General features: G+C 34.8%; 2 protein-coding genes across 4 annotated transcripts; one reads left to right on the forward strand and one right to left on the reverse strand.

Annotated features, from left to right (window-relative positions):
* Positions 1 to 115: 115 nt before the first annotated feature.
* On the forward strand, positions 116 to 5,065 carry LOC136347274 (importin subunit alpha-1-like). The gene is made up of 11 exons (XM_066297143.1): positions 116 to 231; positions 483 to 676; positions 873 to 939; positions 1,001 to 1,172; positions 2,327 to 2,635; positions 2,954 to 3,176; positions 3,775 to 3,870; positions 3,928 to 4,130; positions 4,189 to 4,349; positions 4,428 to 4,667; positions 4,725 to 5,065. Exons 3-11 carry the CDS (start codon positions 886 to 888, stop codon positions 4,821 to 4,823), a joined length of 1,557 nt encoding a protein of 518 aa, XP_066153240.1. The 5' UTR covers positions 116 to 231; positions 483 to 676; positions 873 to 885; the 3' UTR covers positions 4,824 to 5,065.
* Positions 5,066 to 5,402: 337 nt separating this feature from the next.
* Positions 5,403 to 17,933, reverse strand: LOC136347273 (SET domain-containing protein SmydA-8-like). 3 transcript variants are annotated; one of them, XM_066297140.1, is made up of 9 exons: positions 17,607 to 17,933; positions 16,021 to 16,142; positions 7,312 to 7,452; positions 7,065 to 7,228; positions 6,704 to 6,909; positions 6,454 to 6,648; positions 6,145 to 6,389; positions 5,807 to 6,066; positions 5,403 to 5,753 (listed from the first exon to the last, which is right to left on the reverse strand). In XM_066297140.1, the coding sequence occupies exons 1-9, from the start codon at positions 17,628 to 17,630 to the stop codon at positions 5,509 to 5,511; spliced, it is 1,602 nt and encodes a 533-aa protein (XP_066153237.1). In that variant the 5' UTR covers positions 17,631 to 17,933; the 3' UTR covers positions 5,403 to 5,508. The 3 variants fall into 3 exon arrangements, with proteins under 3 accessions (XP_066153237.1, XP_066153239.1, XP_066153238.1); XM_066297142.1 differs by lacking the exon at positions 16,021 to 16,142 and having other exon boundaries at positions 17,607 to 17,931; XM_066297141.1 differs by lacking the exons at positions 16,021 to 16,142; positions 17,607 to 17,933 and adding an exon at positions 7,512 to 8,489.
* Between the last annotated feature and the right edge of the window lie 323 nt (positions 17,934 to 18,256).

Here is an 18,256-nt window from a genome sequence, read left to right on the forward strand (position 1 = left end):
AATCGCAATGCAACTTTCTAACCAATCAACATTGCCAAAATCTTCTTTCTCACTTAACACACTTGAATTCTAGAACATGTGAGAATGACAATTTCAGTGACGTTGATCCGTTAAAAAGTTTTAATCGCCAATTTCATTCGATAACAATTTTTAATCATACTCTTGCATGCTTTTATAAAATTAACCTAAGACCGCAATTTTCATGAGGATTTATCAAAATTATTCGTTAACGTATGTATGTTGGGTTGCCTAATATCGGTGAAAATCAAATTCTCTTGATCTTAACAAGGAAACCCACGGGAGAACTGAAAGAGTGAAATTTCAATGTGGGTTACCGAATTTGAGTTGCTTAAAACTATAAATTAAAGTCTGTCCAAAGTCAACTGCTCGTTATAACTTAATAATTTCTAGTATTATTAATAAATAATACGATTTCGGTAATGAATTTGTCTAAGTGAATTTATAAAGTTAATTTTTGACAGGACAAACTAGCCGAACTAAACTTCTATCACCAGAGGGCATCCCAATCCAAAATAAGATCTTTTGACAGTATTCGAATACCGCCATTTTTCATCGTTTGCCGTTTAGTCTTCAATTCGTCGTTTTAGTTCAATTTAAAAATCAAAGTTTTAACTACGTTTTTACTGTGTTTTCATCATTAATTTGGATATTTAAGGTAACGGTTATTAACATTAATTGAGCACCACATCAACAGCAATCAAAGCCTAAATTCTATAAAGACCGTTAATAACCCTTTTTTCAAGCCAGAAAATTTCAGTTATTTTTTTTGCCCATTCAAACTATAAAAAGAAAAGGGCTGAATCTTTGTGTTGAAGTTTAATAAGTACGCTTTAACTTCTACGTTTCCATAGGAACATTTTCGTCATGGCAGATGAGAACAGAATTCGTTCTTTCAAGAACAAAGGAAAAGACACCGAGGTACCTCATTACCTTTTCAATTTCTTTGATAATTATGCTTCATACCTCTTTGCTTCAATAGGAGATGCGTCGCAGACGAATTCACCAGGCTGTTGAGCTTCGAAAAGCAAGGAAGGATGATCAACTTCTTAAAAGGAGAAATATCTCAGCAGCCGATGAAGAAGTTACCTCTCTTCTTCAAGAGAACAATTCGACCAGTCCAGTAACCATGAGTGCAGAGGAGATTATGTATGGTATGTTAACAAATGAGGAATTTGAGAGAATAATCAGCTATGAATTTCTGATTTCAAAAAAGCTCTAAAGGTTTTTGATGTTGAATATGACTATGATAGTCTACTAAATAAGCATTGACCAGGCTAAGGCGTTTTTTAGCATATGGTAACTGTTTTGCAATTAAATTAATATAAGAAATACTGTTATACAGAGTGTTCTAAATACAATGTACTAATCGTTGCTTAAACGATAAGAGTTATAGAGTCGGTTAAATTAGAAAAAAGTGCCAAATTGAATACTCATTCAAGAATTGAAAACAATGTTGCTAAATTATTTTTAGTTTTCTAGCTTAAATTGGGCTAAATATAGTTTTCTTATACCTAGAAACCAGTAAATTTTTAAATATTTCTTAGTTTTTGAGTTAATGACAACAAGTTGACTTTTTTAAACATTGATCAGTATATATTATTTAAGATTTTTAAAAATCTTAAGTAATCCCTTTACAACAATGCATGCAGAATTTTTTTGTATATTTATTTGAAAAGTATCTTCATTTTTTGCTCCAATAAGCTATGTTAGTTCTGGAGCTCTAAATCCAAATGAAATTATTATGTTGCCCAAAAATGTTATATAGGTAAATAACTTATTAATAAAACCATATGTAGTCAATAATATATGAGTAATGATAGGCATTTAATTTAGAATGTTTCCAAATTTGAAAGTATAATAAATCAAGAAGTGAGGAAAAATAATATGCAAATAGGTATCATTAATTGTTTTTATTTATTATTAAATTATAAAATTTTATTAAAACCTTTAGTTTTTCCATAATAACTTAGAAACTAAAAATCATTTGGCAACATGGCTTTCAGTTCTTTAATGAGTAGTAAATTTGGTACAATTTTTCTAATTTAACTGACCTTGTAATTCTTATTGTTTAAGAAATAACAGTATATTGGGTTTGTAACATCCTATATATACTGTGAAAAATTGGTATTATTTAAGGGTTGTCCAAAAAATCTCCCAAATATATCCCTTTTATTCAGAAAAAACTTTTAAGACCTTAAAAAATCTGCTTCAATTCAAAACCCTCAGTCAACTTAAAGAAATCATAATTGAAATTCCTCTACTTTAATTCATGTAAACAGATAATTACAAAAAACCTTTGCTGCAGGAATGATGAATCAAGATGAAACAGTGCAGTTTAAAGCAACACAGGCATGCAGAAAGATTTTGAGCAGGGAAAGAAACCCTCCAATTGATCATATGATTCGTTTGGGTGTAGTTCCCAGATGTGTAGAATTTCTTGGTAAAAACCACAATCCAGCATTACAATTTGAGGCTTGCTGGGCCTTAACCAATATTGCTTCTGGCACTTCACAACAAACTGCTGCTGTTGTACAGGAAGGAGCAATTCCAAAATTGCAAGCTTTGCTGACTTCACCTCGTGTTGACGTTGCAGAACAGGCTGTGTGGGCTTTAGGTAAAGTATTTTCAGAGAAAATACCTCTTAGTGCTAAATTAGTTAAATAAATACATACAGGTTTTGTTTCCTCAATAAATTCTGCCTGTTGGAGTGATAAATTAAGATTAATGAATATTTAAATCCAAAAACTTTCACACCATCACATTAAGAAACGTTTACGTCTGTAAAAATATTAAGATATTTTGTTTCAATTTAAATTTTAAAAAGTCTTGGTTTGTCTTAGAAAGCGAACTACTGTAGGAAAATAAGCTTTTATTAAAAATTAGGAAAAAAATCAGTTGTGTCCTTAAGTACTTATAAATGAATATTCTTAAGGGAACATTGCTGGAGATGGACCATTAACAAGGGACATGGTGCTTGAATATAATGTCCTACCAGATATTTTGAGACTCATCAAACCAGATACTAGCATTTCGTTATTGCGGAACGCCGTTTGGGCAGTTTCTAATTTGTGCAGGAACAAGAATCCATGCCCCAATTTTGAACGAGTTCGTCCGGCTCTGCCCACTTTAGCCAGATTGTTATCATACAATGATAGGTAAGTAACTATCGTTTTTAAGAGTGTTGGTACTACCAAAACTCAGTTTTACATGGTAACAATTAATGTTTTCAATAAGCCAATATTATTATTGTTACTACACCCCTACTGTACTCAACAATTGAATTGATTTTTTTTGTAATGGTGTAATTATTGGAGAAAAAAGTTACATGTATTTGAATTTGGTGGTTGTGGTGACGACTGCTGAAGACAATTATTTTCACGATTCATTTGAAAATGTTTGGTTTTAAAATGCCTGAATATCCATATTCAAATTCGGAGCAGCAGAAAGCACATTTCGTGGTATAATTGTGCAGATAAATCTTCCAGTAGCTGAAAGGAGTATTTTGATACAAAAACAAATACGTCATGTCATGTAAGTGGTTTGTTAAAATAATTGAATCAATTAAAATCGCTCAATAATACAAGTACTTTTCCAGACATTCAACAGTTCTTCAATTTTTGAAAACATTTCATATAAAACTTGAACTCGCCTGTTCCAAGTCTATTACGTGTACATTGTAAATTATTATGTGCGTACCAACCTTACACAATTTTTTTGATAGATTCGTAAAATATTCTTTTGATATTTGTACAGAGACGTGTTGGCTGATACCTGCTGGGCTCTATCATACTTAACTGATGGGAATAATGAGAAGATTCAGGCCGTGCTGGATACAGGCTTAATTGACAGGTATGTTGATATTGAGTGATAAGTATTTCATAACTTTAATTCTGTATCATTGTTTAGCCTAGTTCATTTATTAACAAGCGATGAAAACACCGTTCTGACTCCAGCTTTGAGAGCAGTGGGAAATATTGTAACCGGCAACGATCTTCAAACGGACGTAGTGGTGAATGCTGGAGCACTTACTGTGATGCCAACACTTATGCAACATTCTAGGTTGAACGTCGTCAAGGAAGCTACTTGGACGGTCTCTAACATCACTGCCGGTAAGAATTTTAAATAGAAGGATGTATCAGTTCTTTCACTGCAGTAAAACGATATTAGGAAATTCCGAGCAGATTCAAAAAGTCATAGATGCGGGAATCGTCCCAGTTCTCCTTCAAGTTCTTTCGACCGGCGACTTCAAGAGCCAAAAAGAAGCGGTTTGGGCTGTGACTAACTACACTAGTGGTGGTACCATCACCCAATTAGCCAAACTTGTCGAGGTAATCACCCGAAAACTAGCTTTTTAACCCAAAGTTTTTTCTCCACCTTTTTTCTCCACCTTTTTTCTTACGTTACAGTTGGGCTGTATTAAACCATTATGCAACTTACTGAATTCCAAGGATTTCAAAATCGTGTCCATCGTACTGGATGGTCTTAACAATATTCTGCGCGCTGCCCAGCATCTAGGAGAAACAGAAAAAATTGCTGTTTTGATAGAGGAGTGTGGCGGATTGGACTTAATCGAATCTTTACAGAGCCACGACAATGAGAAAATTTACGAAAAGGCCTTGGCTATAATTGAGAATTTCTTTAGTGATGTGGGTTTTTTTTGGTATAATTTTGCGGCAATAGATGCTAATATCTTGAAATTCCAGACTCAACTCGACGAGATGCCAGCTCCGAACACCGAAAATGGTCAAATAGCATTTTCGTCTGAGGCTCCCAATATGCCAAGTGGTGGTTTCAGATTTTAAGTGCACTCACAGCCATATAGAAATCAATATTTTTGTGATCAAGCATTCCAGTTTACTGTTTATCATGTCACGTGTCATTTCTCCTTCATGAAAAATGTTTACAGGGTGTTCTACTTGTGTGTACGCTCCAATTATGTTTTCGTGGTTAATGGTTATATTGATTTTTGTCGTATTGATTTTTTCTTAAAACGTTACTTTGATTTTTCTTTAGTGAATGCCTTTATTTGTTTTGTTTTCGGTCTCTCACACAAGATGTGAAAATATATGGTGCAGTTCTACGCACAAGATCTGCTTATTGTTCAGAACACTATTACTGTTTAAATCGCTGATCGGTAGTTTTTATACTTAATGTTTTTATATTCGTTTTGTATGTTGCTATTCTCGTAGTTTGGTTAATTGCAAGTTTTCATTTATATAATACCTAATTATACTTTTCTAAAAAAAGTTTTTATTTAACTCCCCTACTCCCAATAAGGATTAAAAATTGTGTTTATCAACAATGAAACTCTGTTCACAATGTTGCAGGATTGTGTTTTCTGGGTATATTTAATTTTTGATTCAAGAAGAAAATAGGCAAACTATTCTTTAAAGTTTATATTTTCGTAATTTTCAAAAATATACAAGTCACTCCTGACAATATCAAATAAAATACCTTAATAACCTATGAACAGATCAAAAATGTCATTCATCTAATTTTCCCCACAATTTTCTCCCAATCTTTTATTTGCACTAAAGCATCTCTGGCGGCCTTCCCCATGATGCCTTCAGGTGAATGTTCTGGCTCATTGCACAAAATCACTTTAGCTTCTGTAAGGTACTTGACCACCTCTTTCAGAGTAGCTCTGATATCACTCTTTGACATGTGTTGCGACTCTATTTGCCTCGAAAGAAGGATCATTAACGGGGCGTGAAGCTCGTAGAGGGTAACACCTGTATATTTGAATAAAACTTTGTGTTTTTTATATAAGAGAATAAATTCTTGCCTCTTATCCGTGTGTATCCTGGCTCTATTACATCAAACACACTCAATATCTCTTTGCAAATATCACGTTTCCTTAATAAAGGTTTTTCATTTAAATCTTGTATGATGTATCCAGATATCCTCCCATATATTTGGCTAAGGGATACCTTTACGTTAAGGCAAAGATAGTGAGTGGGATGTAAGACGTTGCGATATTTTTGTAAAAACTGCTCCATTGCTTTTACGTCATTAGTGTCTATTTGGTCGACTTCTTGGGATATTCTGAAAAGGGTAAACAATTTATTGTGGACATTTTGGTGGATATAATTTGTACATTTCCTGCGGCCTATGCATTCTTACCTATTTAATAACAACGTCATTGATGCCGCTGATATCGAATACCCTGGACAATGAGTTCTTGAATTTGTACAGCTCCAGCGTGAATCAAAATCCAATGGATTATCACATAGGACTAAACCATTATCACATTTAGGACATAATAACGAACCACAGTATGTCCCCAGTTCTGAGGGGTCCGAACACCTTTTGCACTTGCACTCAAAGAATTTATTCTCAAGTAGATGCTCTCGTCTTTTTTGGGTATTCTATGGAGACAATTGGGGACCAACTTAATTAACACAAAATTTCCAGAAAGTCGTTTGTCTTTACCTGCAAAGTATAAGCATAACTTAAGGTGATCGGATGCCCTTCGGGAATCCCCGTAGAAGCTCTCACTGTCAACCTATAAGTGTCTTCTTCATCTGTATGATTCGTATTAGGAACGCAGTCATGTGAGAGTAGAAACGACGTAGGATAGATTCCACGAATATTTACACCTTGCTGGCCTATTTCGAAGGCATTAACCTAAAACACCCAATTATAAGATGGATCGTAAGGGTTTTAGTCAATAATGCTAAACCTCTAATATCCCACATATCGTATGAATTTCGTTCTCTGAGAACTCAGTAAGTTTCCAGTCTTTGATTATCCTATCGACCACTCTGGATTGATTTAGAGCCCATAGGTCGGGAATGCTCCTTCTGATATCGTTGTGACTTTCCATGTCCATTAGGATGGCATAGTTGCTCGGGTCTGTTGTTTTGAGGATGAGGCATCGTAGCGGAACTAAAATTTAATTATAGTATCCCGGTAAGCGGCAGTAAAGATTCTCACTTTTTTACTGACTTAGTACTATAGAATCTCGGAGTTTAGATCTAACTTTAAATTAGAGAAGAGAAGAAGTCGCCAACTGTTGGTGCTAACGTAGCAGCATCATTTACCTATGGCTTGAAAATGTATCCTCAATTCTTCCAAATTGTTGAAATCGAGGAACGATGCAGATTTGCATTCCTGGAGTATGGTACATTCGATTTCGGTGTGGCCGTGAGTTTTTTTCAATCCTGGGCACTTTTTGCAGCACAATGGCCAACCGCAATTGGTGCATCTAAATCCGGATAGAAGATGGGTAAAAATTGCCCTTTGTGCACACGAGATAGCGAGTATTGAGGAACGAAAACCTTCACAAACCTATGCATATGATCTTCATTTTCTAGGTCTCTGTAGCACCCCAAGCACTGCACCTTGCAGCTGGTGCAGGGCCCCACTACTAGGGGCTCCTCGGAAATAATGACCTCTCCTGGCCTGATCTCTTTCTTGGACACGATATATCTGCAAAAAATTCATATCCATGTCATGTATCCAGCATCAGCAGTCATGTCTAATATTACAATTTCCAGAAATCCATTTGCTCCTGCTCATTCCTGGCATACATTTTTAATTCGCAAAACTATCAAAAACTTTTAAAGATAAAAGTAAAAATAAATTCTCGGCAATAAATCCGAATGACATCGTTTTATTTTAATAATTTTATGCAGTCAAACATTTTCTGGCACAGGTCCAGGTCCAGGCAGAACAACCGCATCGTCTATATGGATTATTACATCGGTTGATTATTTACAACATTAACAGGATAAAATAGAGATAGCCCATTTAATGCTCTGGAGCACAGGGCATTTTGGAGGCAGAGTAAATATTTAATCATTGAGTGTCTAATGAGCACTTTGATTTATGCTTGTGGCATTAATTTTGGCCCTTTGATTTTACGTTGGTTTACCACAAGAGGTCATAAACATCGATTTTTCTTTAGAGCTTTTCGGACAAAAATAAATAAATAGGTTGTTTCGTGTCCTAAATATAATATGTTTCAGGTTGTCGGGAGGATTTGTTGGGGGAGTTAAAAAATTGCGAAGGTGTGTCGTTTTGAAATGAGTCATTTTGCATTGTATTTACGAGTCAATGCCAACAAGTTTCTGGCAACAATGAAAACTGTGTTTACTGCTTCCAATTTTACATATATGTAATTACAAAGCTGACATGAAATATACAAATGGACAGTACAATGATAACAATTCGATCTTGGAGCTGTGCCGTGTTTCATAAAGGACTGTCGATTCACGTGCGAAGGAGATGGGCAAATTACAAAAGGCGAAAAAACTCCGTTTCCACGATGATCATTTAGCCGCGAGCGTTGCTATGAAAATTCAAATTTTATTATTAAAATTAACTATCCGAGATAGAAAAAAAAACAAACGAAAAGAATTACTCCCCGATAATCTCCATACTATGGAATACCACACTACGCAGCATCAACTATGGAACACCATACTATGTAAAAATTAACACCCCAGAGCGCACCTCTTAATGTGTTATGATTACACTGCGCAGGCGTAACGTTAATGCTCATGATCGAATGAGCTCTTCAGAATTTTGTTAAGACAAAAACATCAGCGGATGGAAAAATGTGTTATCACAAATGTACAACGTGGTAAGGAGGTGATGTTTTGTTAGATCCGTCGGAGACGAGAAGATTTCAATCGGTTGAGGCGAGGTGACCCTTATTAAGGTGACCAGCAACTGAAAATCTGTGGGCATTAGCCGCTGGTCAATGTTCACATGTGGTCAATTTTCTGTGATAAAAACCTTCCTTGGCCTTAGCGAATAATCAGTTAAAACAATTTTATCTTCATACTGCATCATTTATAATGTTGTTATGGAATCGACCCTCACTATTAGAATGTCGGAAGTTACAGAAGATGCGAAGAAGTTTAAATGGGGGCCAAATTGCGGAATTCAGTACTTGACCAAATGCATTCAAAATTTGAATATTCCGAGTACTTCTGAAGATAGCCGTAAAAGAAACTAAAAGTTAAAGATTTAGTTTTTACTTTTTAAGTGTTATTTGACAAGGCAGTCTAAAATCAATCACAAGCACATTTTCATTGCCACTTTTTCTTAGCTACACTATGGAGCTTTCGAACTTGTCTTTTGACTGTTTTTCTGTCGAAAAATCTAATTGTGACTCTTATAAGAAAAAATAAACTTGATGATGGTAGCAGAAAAACGAAACGTCGAATTGTAAATGTGAAAACGTTATCTTCTGTCTGTAGCTGAGGACAAGTGGCAGTGAAAATATGTTTGTGATTTTGGGCTTCCTCGTCAAATAACGCTAAAAACAATAAAAACTAAATCTCCAATTTTCAGTTTTTTTCTGAAATCTTCGGAAATACTCAGAAAATTCAAATTTTGAAAACGGTATTCAGTCAAATGCCAAATTATGCAGTTTTGCCCTTATTTAAACTTTTTTTGTATTTCCTCCAATTTCCGACATCCCAATGGTGAGGATTGAATTTGAAATGTCCTGCATACCGTGGTGTGCAAAATAACCGCGATGCTAAGAACAGTTTTGCAGAGGGTTAATTATTAACTTAAGATATGCTTTTTTGGAATTCCGCTATTTATGTGAATCCCATATATATATATATAGACCTGTGCAAGAAAATAGCAGTGTTGACTGTTGTATGCATTAAAATACTACGTAGTTTCATTCTTCAGTTAATTAAACGTTTTAAAATTTTCATTTAATCCCTTTTTTTTAATTTCATTTAACCTATATTATTTAATCTAAGAATTAAATTAATTTAGGTAAATATAACTTAAATGGCAAGGTTGAATGATACATAGGTGATTTTTACTCGAAATACTATGAGTAGAAACGTTTATTGTACGACAGAAATGCGAAACAGGATTTTAATACGAAGAAATGCGTTAAAAAGTTGTAAATTTATTTAAATTATATTAAAATATTCCGCCAAAATGATCAGAAGTGCCGTAAAATTTGTATAAAAACTGGAAAGATGTGGTAGAAAAAGAAAAACGCGTCAATAGGTGACAGACGAATACCGAGGGTTGCGAAAGTATCTCCTTTTTTTAACGTCTATACAAATAAAACCACAAATTTGAATTGACTTAAGAACTTCTACAGTACGGAGGCGATTGGCCGAAGCAAATTTAGATGGTAGAAGCCCAAGGAAAGTTCCCAAACTTAATGATAAACCGATCTCCGATCGCCTAAAATTTCCAATAGAGCTTGCCCTTTGGCCCCCCTCTAGATAGAGGAATATTCTACGGCGAGAAGATTGAAAAATTGTTCTTTTCAGTTCTTTTGGAGAAAAACAATATGTTAGAACATCGCTACAACATGAATACAACCCAAGGCATACCCTGAAAACTATAAAACATGGGGCGTCGTCTATAAAGGGTATGGGGTTGTTTTTCATATTACAGTATAGGCGCGATACATCGTACTGAAGGGATCATGGACTATGTTGTCTATGTTGATATCCTGGAAAATGTAATGTTTCCCTATACGAGGGCAATATACCCATCACGTGGATCACCCATCAGATGGATCTTGATGCGGAATAATAATCCTAAACACCCGAGTGGAAGGGCAAGGACATGGTTTGCCTTTGAAGTGGCCTGCCCAATCTCCGGACTACAATTTTATTGAATGTTTACGGACAGATCTTAAAAACAAACAGGATCTGCAGCAAAACCAGCAGATAATTAAGATCTGTGGAAAATTGTTAACGATACCTGGAATGCAACTCCAGTTAAGAGGCGTTAATGCTCAGACGACTCAAGGGCGAGGAGATGTTCGGCTATTGTTGTCCAGAAAGGGTGCAGTACAGAACATCAAGGTAAGTTCGCTTGGATGAGTTGTTTCTTTTTTTTTTTTTTAATTCAATACTTTTCCTCTCATTTTTTCTAACTTTTAATAGAGATTGCTGTTTTTTTGGAGCATAAATTTTTGACAAAAGAATGCAAATATATTTTTCTATTCGAATAAGATTTTTTTCGTAAGTTGTTTCGCGTTCGCTTGTGTAGTTAGTGACGTCATATGTTTCTTAGAAAAAAAAACAATAAATTATTGAAATTCGTTCAAAACTTTTTATTTTCTTAAAAAATAACTACACACTGCTGTTATTTAACATACGTGTGAGTACGACACGAACGCTCCTACATTTTACAAAAACTTGTGATTGTGGCGTGAAATAAATAACCGTTGACGAATACATCCTCAAAACAACATCATTATGGCCTGAAGTAACGAAAAGTATCATCATGAGACGACATCTCAGAGGAGGCGTTAAATAAAACATCATACACAAGTTAAAGTAGCGCTTTGGCTAATGGGCTGCTCGGCTTCGGACGAAGTGCTCTTGAATGGTTATATTAGAGTTCTCAACAAAAAAAAAAAAAATATAGAGAAAAACACGGATATTTTCTAAATTTAAATGCTCCGACTTGTTACAGATCACTAATAATACGATCTCGTTTAATGTTTTTTGGCAAGAAATTTGCTTGAATAGTCCAGACAGGAAAAGGGATTTCGACTCATTTTTCTCTAACTTGCAGTACTAATCGCACTTGTGCTGAATGTTCGCGTTCGATTTAAGGGCTCTCTCGAGGAATTATTTATGTTTTTGGCTGACACGTGTGCTGAACTCAATTGAATAAAACGCGAAAAAATAATCATCGTTTGGCTTGGTTGGTCCAAAGTCAGTTCAGTTTTTGAATCACTAAAATGGGACAAAAAAAAACGAAACTAACACTTGCAATGCCGTTTCGACAACACATTCCCCTGCACTATTAGCGAACTTCGGCGATATTGCGAGCATCATCGTATCGCCTCTAGCTAAAATTTGCCCAACATACGGCACCCTGGGGACGTTTAAGAATTTTTTGTGTTCATAATTAATTAATTTTAAATGGAATTAAATTAAAAACAGTTAAATTTAATTATCAATAAGTTAAATATTAAAAAACTCCATGAGAAGTGCTGCCACTAGGGCGTCGAAATGTTTGTTGAGTTAGTAATCTTCTGCGAAAAACTCTAGGATTTTTCATTGTAGCAAGAATTGGCGATTATCGTCATGGAAAATTCGTTCTCGCTCATATCTGCCACGTGCGCTGAACTTAGGGAAATTGATAGGAATTTTAAAGACTTTTTTTAAATTTTATTTCATCGTGTACTGACGACGAAATTCCTGATTGAAAAAAATTTAATTAAAATTATAATTATTCTTTGGGTTCCCTTAGATGTCTCGTTTGATCATATTTGAACGTGGAGAGATTTTCGTTACAATGTATATGAATGCTTATTTATTCAAGTCCGCCAAGTAAGAGTCTTCTTTTTGGATATCGGAACTCGGATGCACGCGACTCCTGCTACATTCTTCGATGAGGGCTTTGGTCCACCTAAACCCGACTCTTGTTAATGTTGACGTACATAAGAGTTACTGGATCAATATACTGTCAATTTTATCTGGGAGACATTTTCCAGAGAAACCGCAAACTCATAAACGCGCCAATTTCATTTCAACGCTTCAAAACAAACAAAAACTGGCACTAAAAGTGAATCTCCTGATGTGTTTTTGTTTTTGATGAGAATGTATTATTTAAGGAATATTCGGGTGCGAGCAGATTTTCTGACATCCTGTATATTTACAACTGATATCTATCTGGATCTTAACATAATATACAGAGTGTTTTACAGGGTGTATTTTATAAACATACCGATAAACTTTCAAGGGACACAGAGCTCATAAAAATAAATATTTACATTGAAAGAAGTTAGGTACAAAATCGCTTCGTTTCCAAGATACAGTGTTTTAGTTTTTTTTTTTAATATTTCAAAAATGATTTGGGATACATACATGAAACTAAGGACACATTATGGTGAGATAAATGCGCATTTTCTAAAGTAAGCAGGACATTTCCATTTAAATCAATGACGCCTGTACGACTATTCAATAAGATGATTTTAATGAAAAAGATGGTACGCCACTGACTTTTTAAATGCGAATATATTTTTTCAATATTCTGTCAAATCTTAATAAAAAAAGGCCTCTTAATGTTTTGTAGCTTAAGTAGCTGCTTTCAAGATAAAAATTAATGTGTCATTCCTGTGGCTGCCAAAAAACCGGCGCAGTGCGTTTTTTTTACTTTTTTATTAGAAATTAATTTCATTTTCTTTTAGTGGACGTAGAGGACATGAGGACGAACATTTCTTATCTAATAAAACATGTCCGTAAACTAACAATTTTAAAGAAGAAATGAGAGCGTTTGATAACAAAATGTACTATACTTATACCAGTTTTTTCGTGAATTGGAAATTATTTTTTATTTTAAAAACGGCTACTTCAGCAACAAAACGCTAAAAGGACTTTTTTTTATTAGGAATTGATGAAATATTAAAATATATATATTTGTATTAAAAAAAGTCAGTAGCGTATCATTTTTTTCATCACAAACGTCCCTTTAAATGGCCGCACAGACTCCACTGGTATTGTTGGGGACATCCGGCCTATTTCAAAACATAAAAATTTATCCCACCATAGCGTGTCTCTGAATTCATGCCCGTATCTCATAATCGTTTTTGAAACATTAAAAAAAAACTAAAAAAAGGGAAATGAAACACTGTGCATCTTGGAAACGTAGCGATTTAGCACCTAATTTCTTTCCGAGTTAAATATTTTTTTTGTGAGCTTTACATCCCCTGAAAATCTGTCGATATGTTCATGAAATACCCTGTATATAGGTGGTTTAATTAGACAGTGATTGCGTGTTGTTTTTCCTATGCGTCGAGAATGAATTTTTAGCACACACTGTTGGTTCAGGTTAAAAATTTTAAATTTTGAAATAACAAACATATGCGGCAAATTGTTTATTGTATGAACAGATTCAATAATTAAGACCTTCTAAAAGGTGTTTATGAGCAGCATGTTTCAACAGAATTAAAGGGTCGTTTTGGATTTATTTGACAGAGCAATTGATTTAACGAAAAAAAAATAGAGAACAGGGCAATTGAGTATAGAGCGCTCACAGAAAAATGGTTTAAACATTATTGGCCAGTAGGAAATGGACAACGGTATTACAAGAGAAAATTGTGTTGCTGTGTCTAGACAGAACTAATCTGAACTAACCTGAACACCAGTAGGTAACGGCACAGAACCTAAGAACGCAGATTATTTGAAAATATGAAAATTGTTGTTGTTAAGTGGTGCCGAGTAATTAAGCTATATACAGGGTAATTCGATTTCACGTCCCCATGGGAATTTTGAAAACCGTAGTAGATACGAAAGTAATTAAATTCTTAGTAATTTGTGTAGTTTGTTCTGAGCGTATAAATATTTTTTGAAAACTTAGAATTTGAGCAGGAAATGAAAGTCAGGCAAGTTTTTTCATATTCCTATTATTATACAGCGCGTTGCAAATCCGCTAGCCATAGGTTCCCTGATCGAAAATAATTATACTTTTTTCTTTAGTGTTTTATACTCACTATACAGAATGCTGACGTTGCCGAAACAAATAACGATTTTGTTAATAACTTCGCTATTTTTTGATATATTTGAATATCCTCTAAAGTAACTGGTAAATTAAAATTTTACAAGAGTAAAAAAATTAAAATAAAAGAACATTTAGTTTAAAAAATAACAGGTTGATCATTGACATGCGCAAAAAGAATTCGGGGCGATCCATCTGCCTGACCCCCCGATTTTCATCACTCTGATTAAAAGTTTTTTTACCCAAATTATTTTAAAAATGCACCCCATCGAACTGTGCATCACTGCAAAATTTCGTTAAATATGGCAAGAAACATCGAAGTTTTTATCAAAACGATTTTTTTTAACAATTTCAACACTTTGTATAGTGAGTATAAAGCAGAAAAGGAAAAAGTCGCATGACGAAATTATAATTATTTTCACTCAAGGAATCCGTAGGTAGCGGAATGACCCATCAATTTGTTATACTCTGTGCATTGATGCTCTTTGTTTCGAAGGTCCCCACCTCTTTTAATTTTCGCTTTTTAAAAAATGTATTGAAAATCTGATGGCTCTGTATTGTGAAAGGAATAAAGATCTCATAAATAAGCGACATTTATTTTTATTTTCTTATTACATTTATCCGCTATTACTGAAATCAGAGGAAATTTTCTCATAAATTTTTATAGCGTGGGTTTATTTTGACGTAAATATGCACAAATTTCCCCTAATTTAACTGAATTATTGTATATCTTATGGTTCTCGAGGTCACCCACCCTGGAGTTCTTTACAGCTTTATCTTTGTTGGGAATTGCTCGCACGAAGCAAAGATCATCATAATTAAATTAGTCATAGATAAACTAAGATAAGTTTCAGGGAAAGTGATCGAAATCAAAATATTTACTATTGATCCCCGGGGATACCACCTCACCAAATTCTTAAAATAAAAGTAGGTAGCACTAATTCTTCAAAGTGCTTGTTCTCAATATTTCGAATATTCCCGACAGTTTAGTTTTATAGACAGTAATTTATTTTTCTAGCAATTTGTATAATGGCCCAGTTTAAACTTAACACCCGCTTGATGGCCCGTTTATTTTTATTATAATTATAAACAGTATAGTTACCTCGAATAATGGTGTGGTAGGTACCCTGATGTTGCTTGGAAATTTTCATTTTCCCCATACTATAGAGAATCTGTGATTAGGAGAGGAGTGACTAAGTTAGTCTGAATCATTCTTAGTGCACGCTCATTAGTTCATTTCGAAAACGTTCTTAAAATATTTTATATTCATTCAAGGAAAAGATTAATACTTTGCCGCTTTAGACGAGTTATTTTAATAGCACCTATGCAGAGGTCTTATTTTCACGTCTTGACTATTGCTATCCCTGAAACAGTAAAAGTTACCGAGCTATGCTAAGTCAAATGAGAAAAAAGTTTCCATTTTTGGACACTTTTAAGATATCAATTTTGTAACTTTCACCGTTTCAGAGATAATGGGTGGACCTAAATAAGTTACCCTGTGTATACTGACTCATACCAATAGATACTAGATACCGATCTGAACCTTACCTTCCCATAACCTTCGACGTTTTTATTTCATACTTAGGACCGTCGAAGTTGTCTTCGGATATATCTTCGAGGAGGCAGACTGAAGTGTTCGATCTGGAAGTTTTGGTGGAGCTACTGCTCCTCTGAAATTAAAATATTATTGACTAATTAACGGACCCCCGGGAAGCGGAACATAATTTCTATAGAAACTTTCAAATCTGATTCTTATCGAGGTTATAACAATATTTTATTAAAAATACATAATATACGGAAAAAAACTTAACGGCCACCTTTACGAAACTCGAGGTATTCTGAGTTCTGACGCATTGATGAAGGTTTAAGCACGCGCAATGAAGGCGCAGTCGGGAAAGAGGCGAATATAAAATTCACAGATTTTTAATCTTCCAATAATGCCCCACTACCCCAACCACCTGTAAAATTCAAACGAACCCACCAAAATCAAATTCGGCCAGCCTATTTGCATAGAATTCACAGAAAATAATATTCAAAACTAGCAAATCATGACAACCAAAACTAGATTGCTGGTTTCATTAACTGGCCGTTCGTGCCACCCGACTTGACTCTATTGTACTTTCTCTTATGGGATTCTTTTGAGCTTAAAATCGAAGCCGTACAGCTGAAATCCCTCGACGACTTGAAATTGCATAAGGATGTTCATAGTGGTACGTTTTAATAGCAAGTTAAGCTAACTCGTGGATCTTCATATTCTACATATAGAGTAGGCTGCAATGAAGCAAATCTTGAAGCACCTAATGGTTTGCCGGTAGTTTTATGTGCGATTCGCCTTAAATACCTCAAAAGGATTAATTATAGGAACAATTTCAAGCTTTTAAGACTGAATCTAGGTATAAACACATTTGAACTCCGAAAAGTAAATAAAGTATATGATGTTCTGTGAAATGCAGGGTTGTGATTTGCTACGAAATATATACAAAGATCTTCGGAAATACAGAGATTTCAGTAAAATCACTCGGACCCATCGATTCAGTTATCGCTTCGTGCATATTTCATATAAATGGCATTTAGCTTGGATTAATGTCCAATGCCCAGCAGGATATTTTTGCCTCGGCAGCAGCCAGAGCTATCAACGACGAACATTTGAAATAATTGTTTAAAGCGAAATTCGGCAGAAACGGATTGATTTTCCTGCACTCCGCCTTTAATGGAACGTCAAAGAAAAAAATCTCGGAAGTCCAAGTCTGGTTATCTTGCCGGCCCCCTTGTGATGTCTAGCACCTTCATTCTAACCGAAACTAGGTATAATTTAGTACCTTATAACGCGAAAGACGCCTCTAATCTGCGTACAGATGACAAAGTGCCATGGCCTAAACCTTAAATAAATTATACTGCACTTAGATTAACAGTTTCGTTTGAAAAATAATCAAAACATGGCGTTCCATGTTTTTTTGACTCACCCTGTATGAATTGATGCGGATTTAAAAGGCATCTGACGAAAACTATATTTTTGCTGCAATCGCTTTGTTCATTATTGTTTTTTTTTTATGAATTTTGTAATGAAACACAATTCCGCCCTGTAATTGCATTTCATCGTGAAATTTCGAGCGGGAAGAAGATGTTACACTTACCCTTCTCCGATGACTTCGGCTCATTATTTCACTTCAAGAAGTAACAAAACGGAGATGATAAGATTCTCAACTGGGTCGACACGAATGGTAGCTCGAAGATGTGCGAATTGAAAACAATTTTTTTCTTCAAATAATCGCGATGTATAGGATTGTTTTCCCACCGAAATTAAAGGATCAGCGTGGTGAGCGCGTTTGGCGTGTGCCGGTATACAACGTTTATATTTAAAAGCATCACATTCCACTAGATTATCATCCAGAGCTGCGGAAATGCCAAATTTCGAAAGCAGCTTTGTGCAAATCGTTGATAATGTAATTGTCAACGATTACAAGTTAAAAATGAAAACGACAGTTACAACTTTTTACAAAATGGCGGACTCCCGCCATTTTGCAGCTTTAACGTTAAATTTTTTTCAATCCAACTTGGTACGTCACCCCATCCTCCATATTGTTTTATTATGATGCCACGTCGACCGTTGAAGGGTTTCGGCGTGCCAAAAAATCATTTAAAAAAATGTACGTTTTCGAAATTGCTTTTTTGATAAAACCGCGCACCTGACTTTAAACTAAAACAAATCTCGTTTCATCTACGAAATTTGGAAGTTGTCGGCTTTCATCTAGCGTTTCAGTGGCTAATCGCGTGCGACAATACG

The sequence above is a fragment of the Euwallacea fornicatus genome, chromosome 27 (genome assembly GCF_040115645.1).
Source record: "Euwallacea fornicatus isolate EFF26 chromosome 27, ASM4011564v1, whole genome shotgun sequence".
Taxonomy (NCBI): domain Eukaryota; kingdom Metazoa; phylum Arthropoda; class Insecta; order Coleoptera; family Curculionidae; genus Euwallacea; species Euwallacea fornicatus.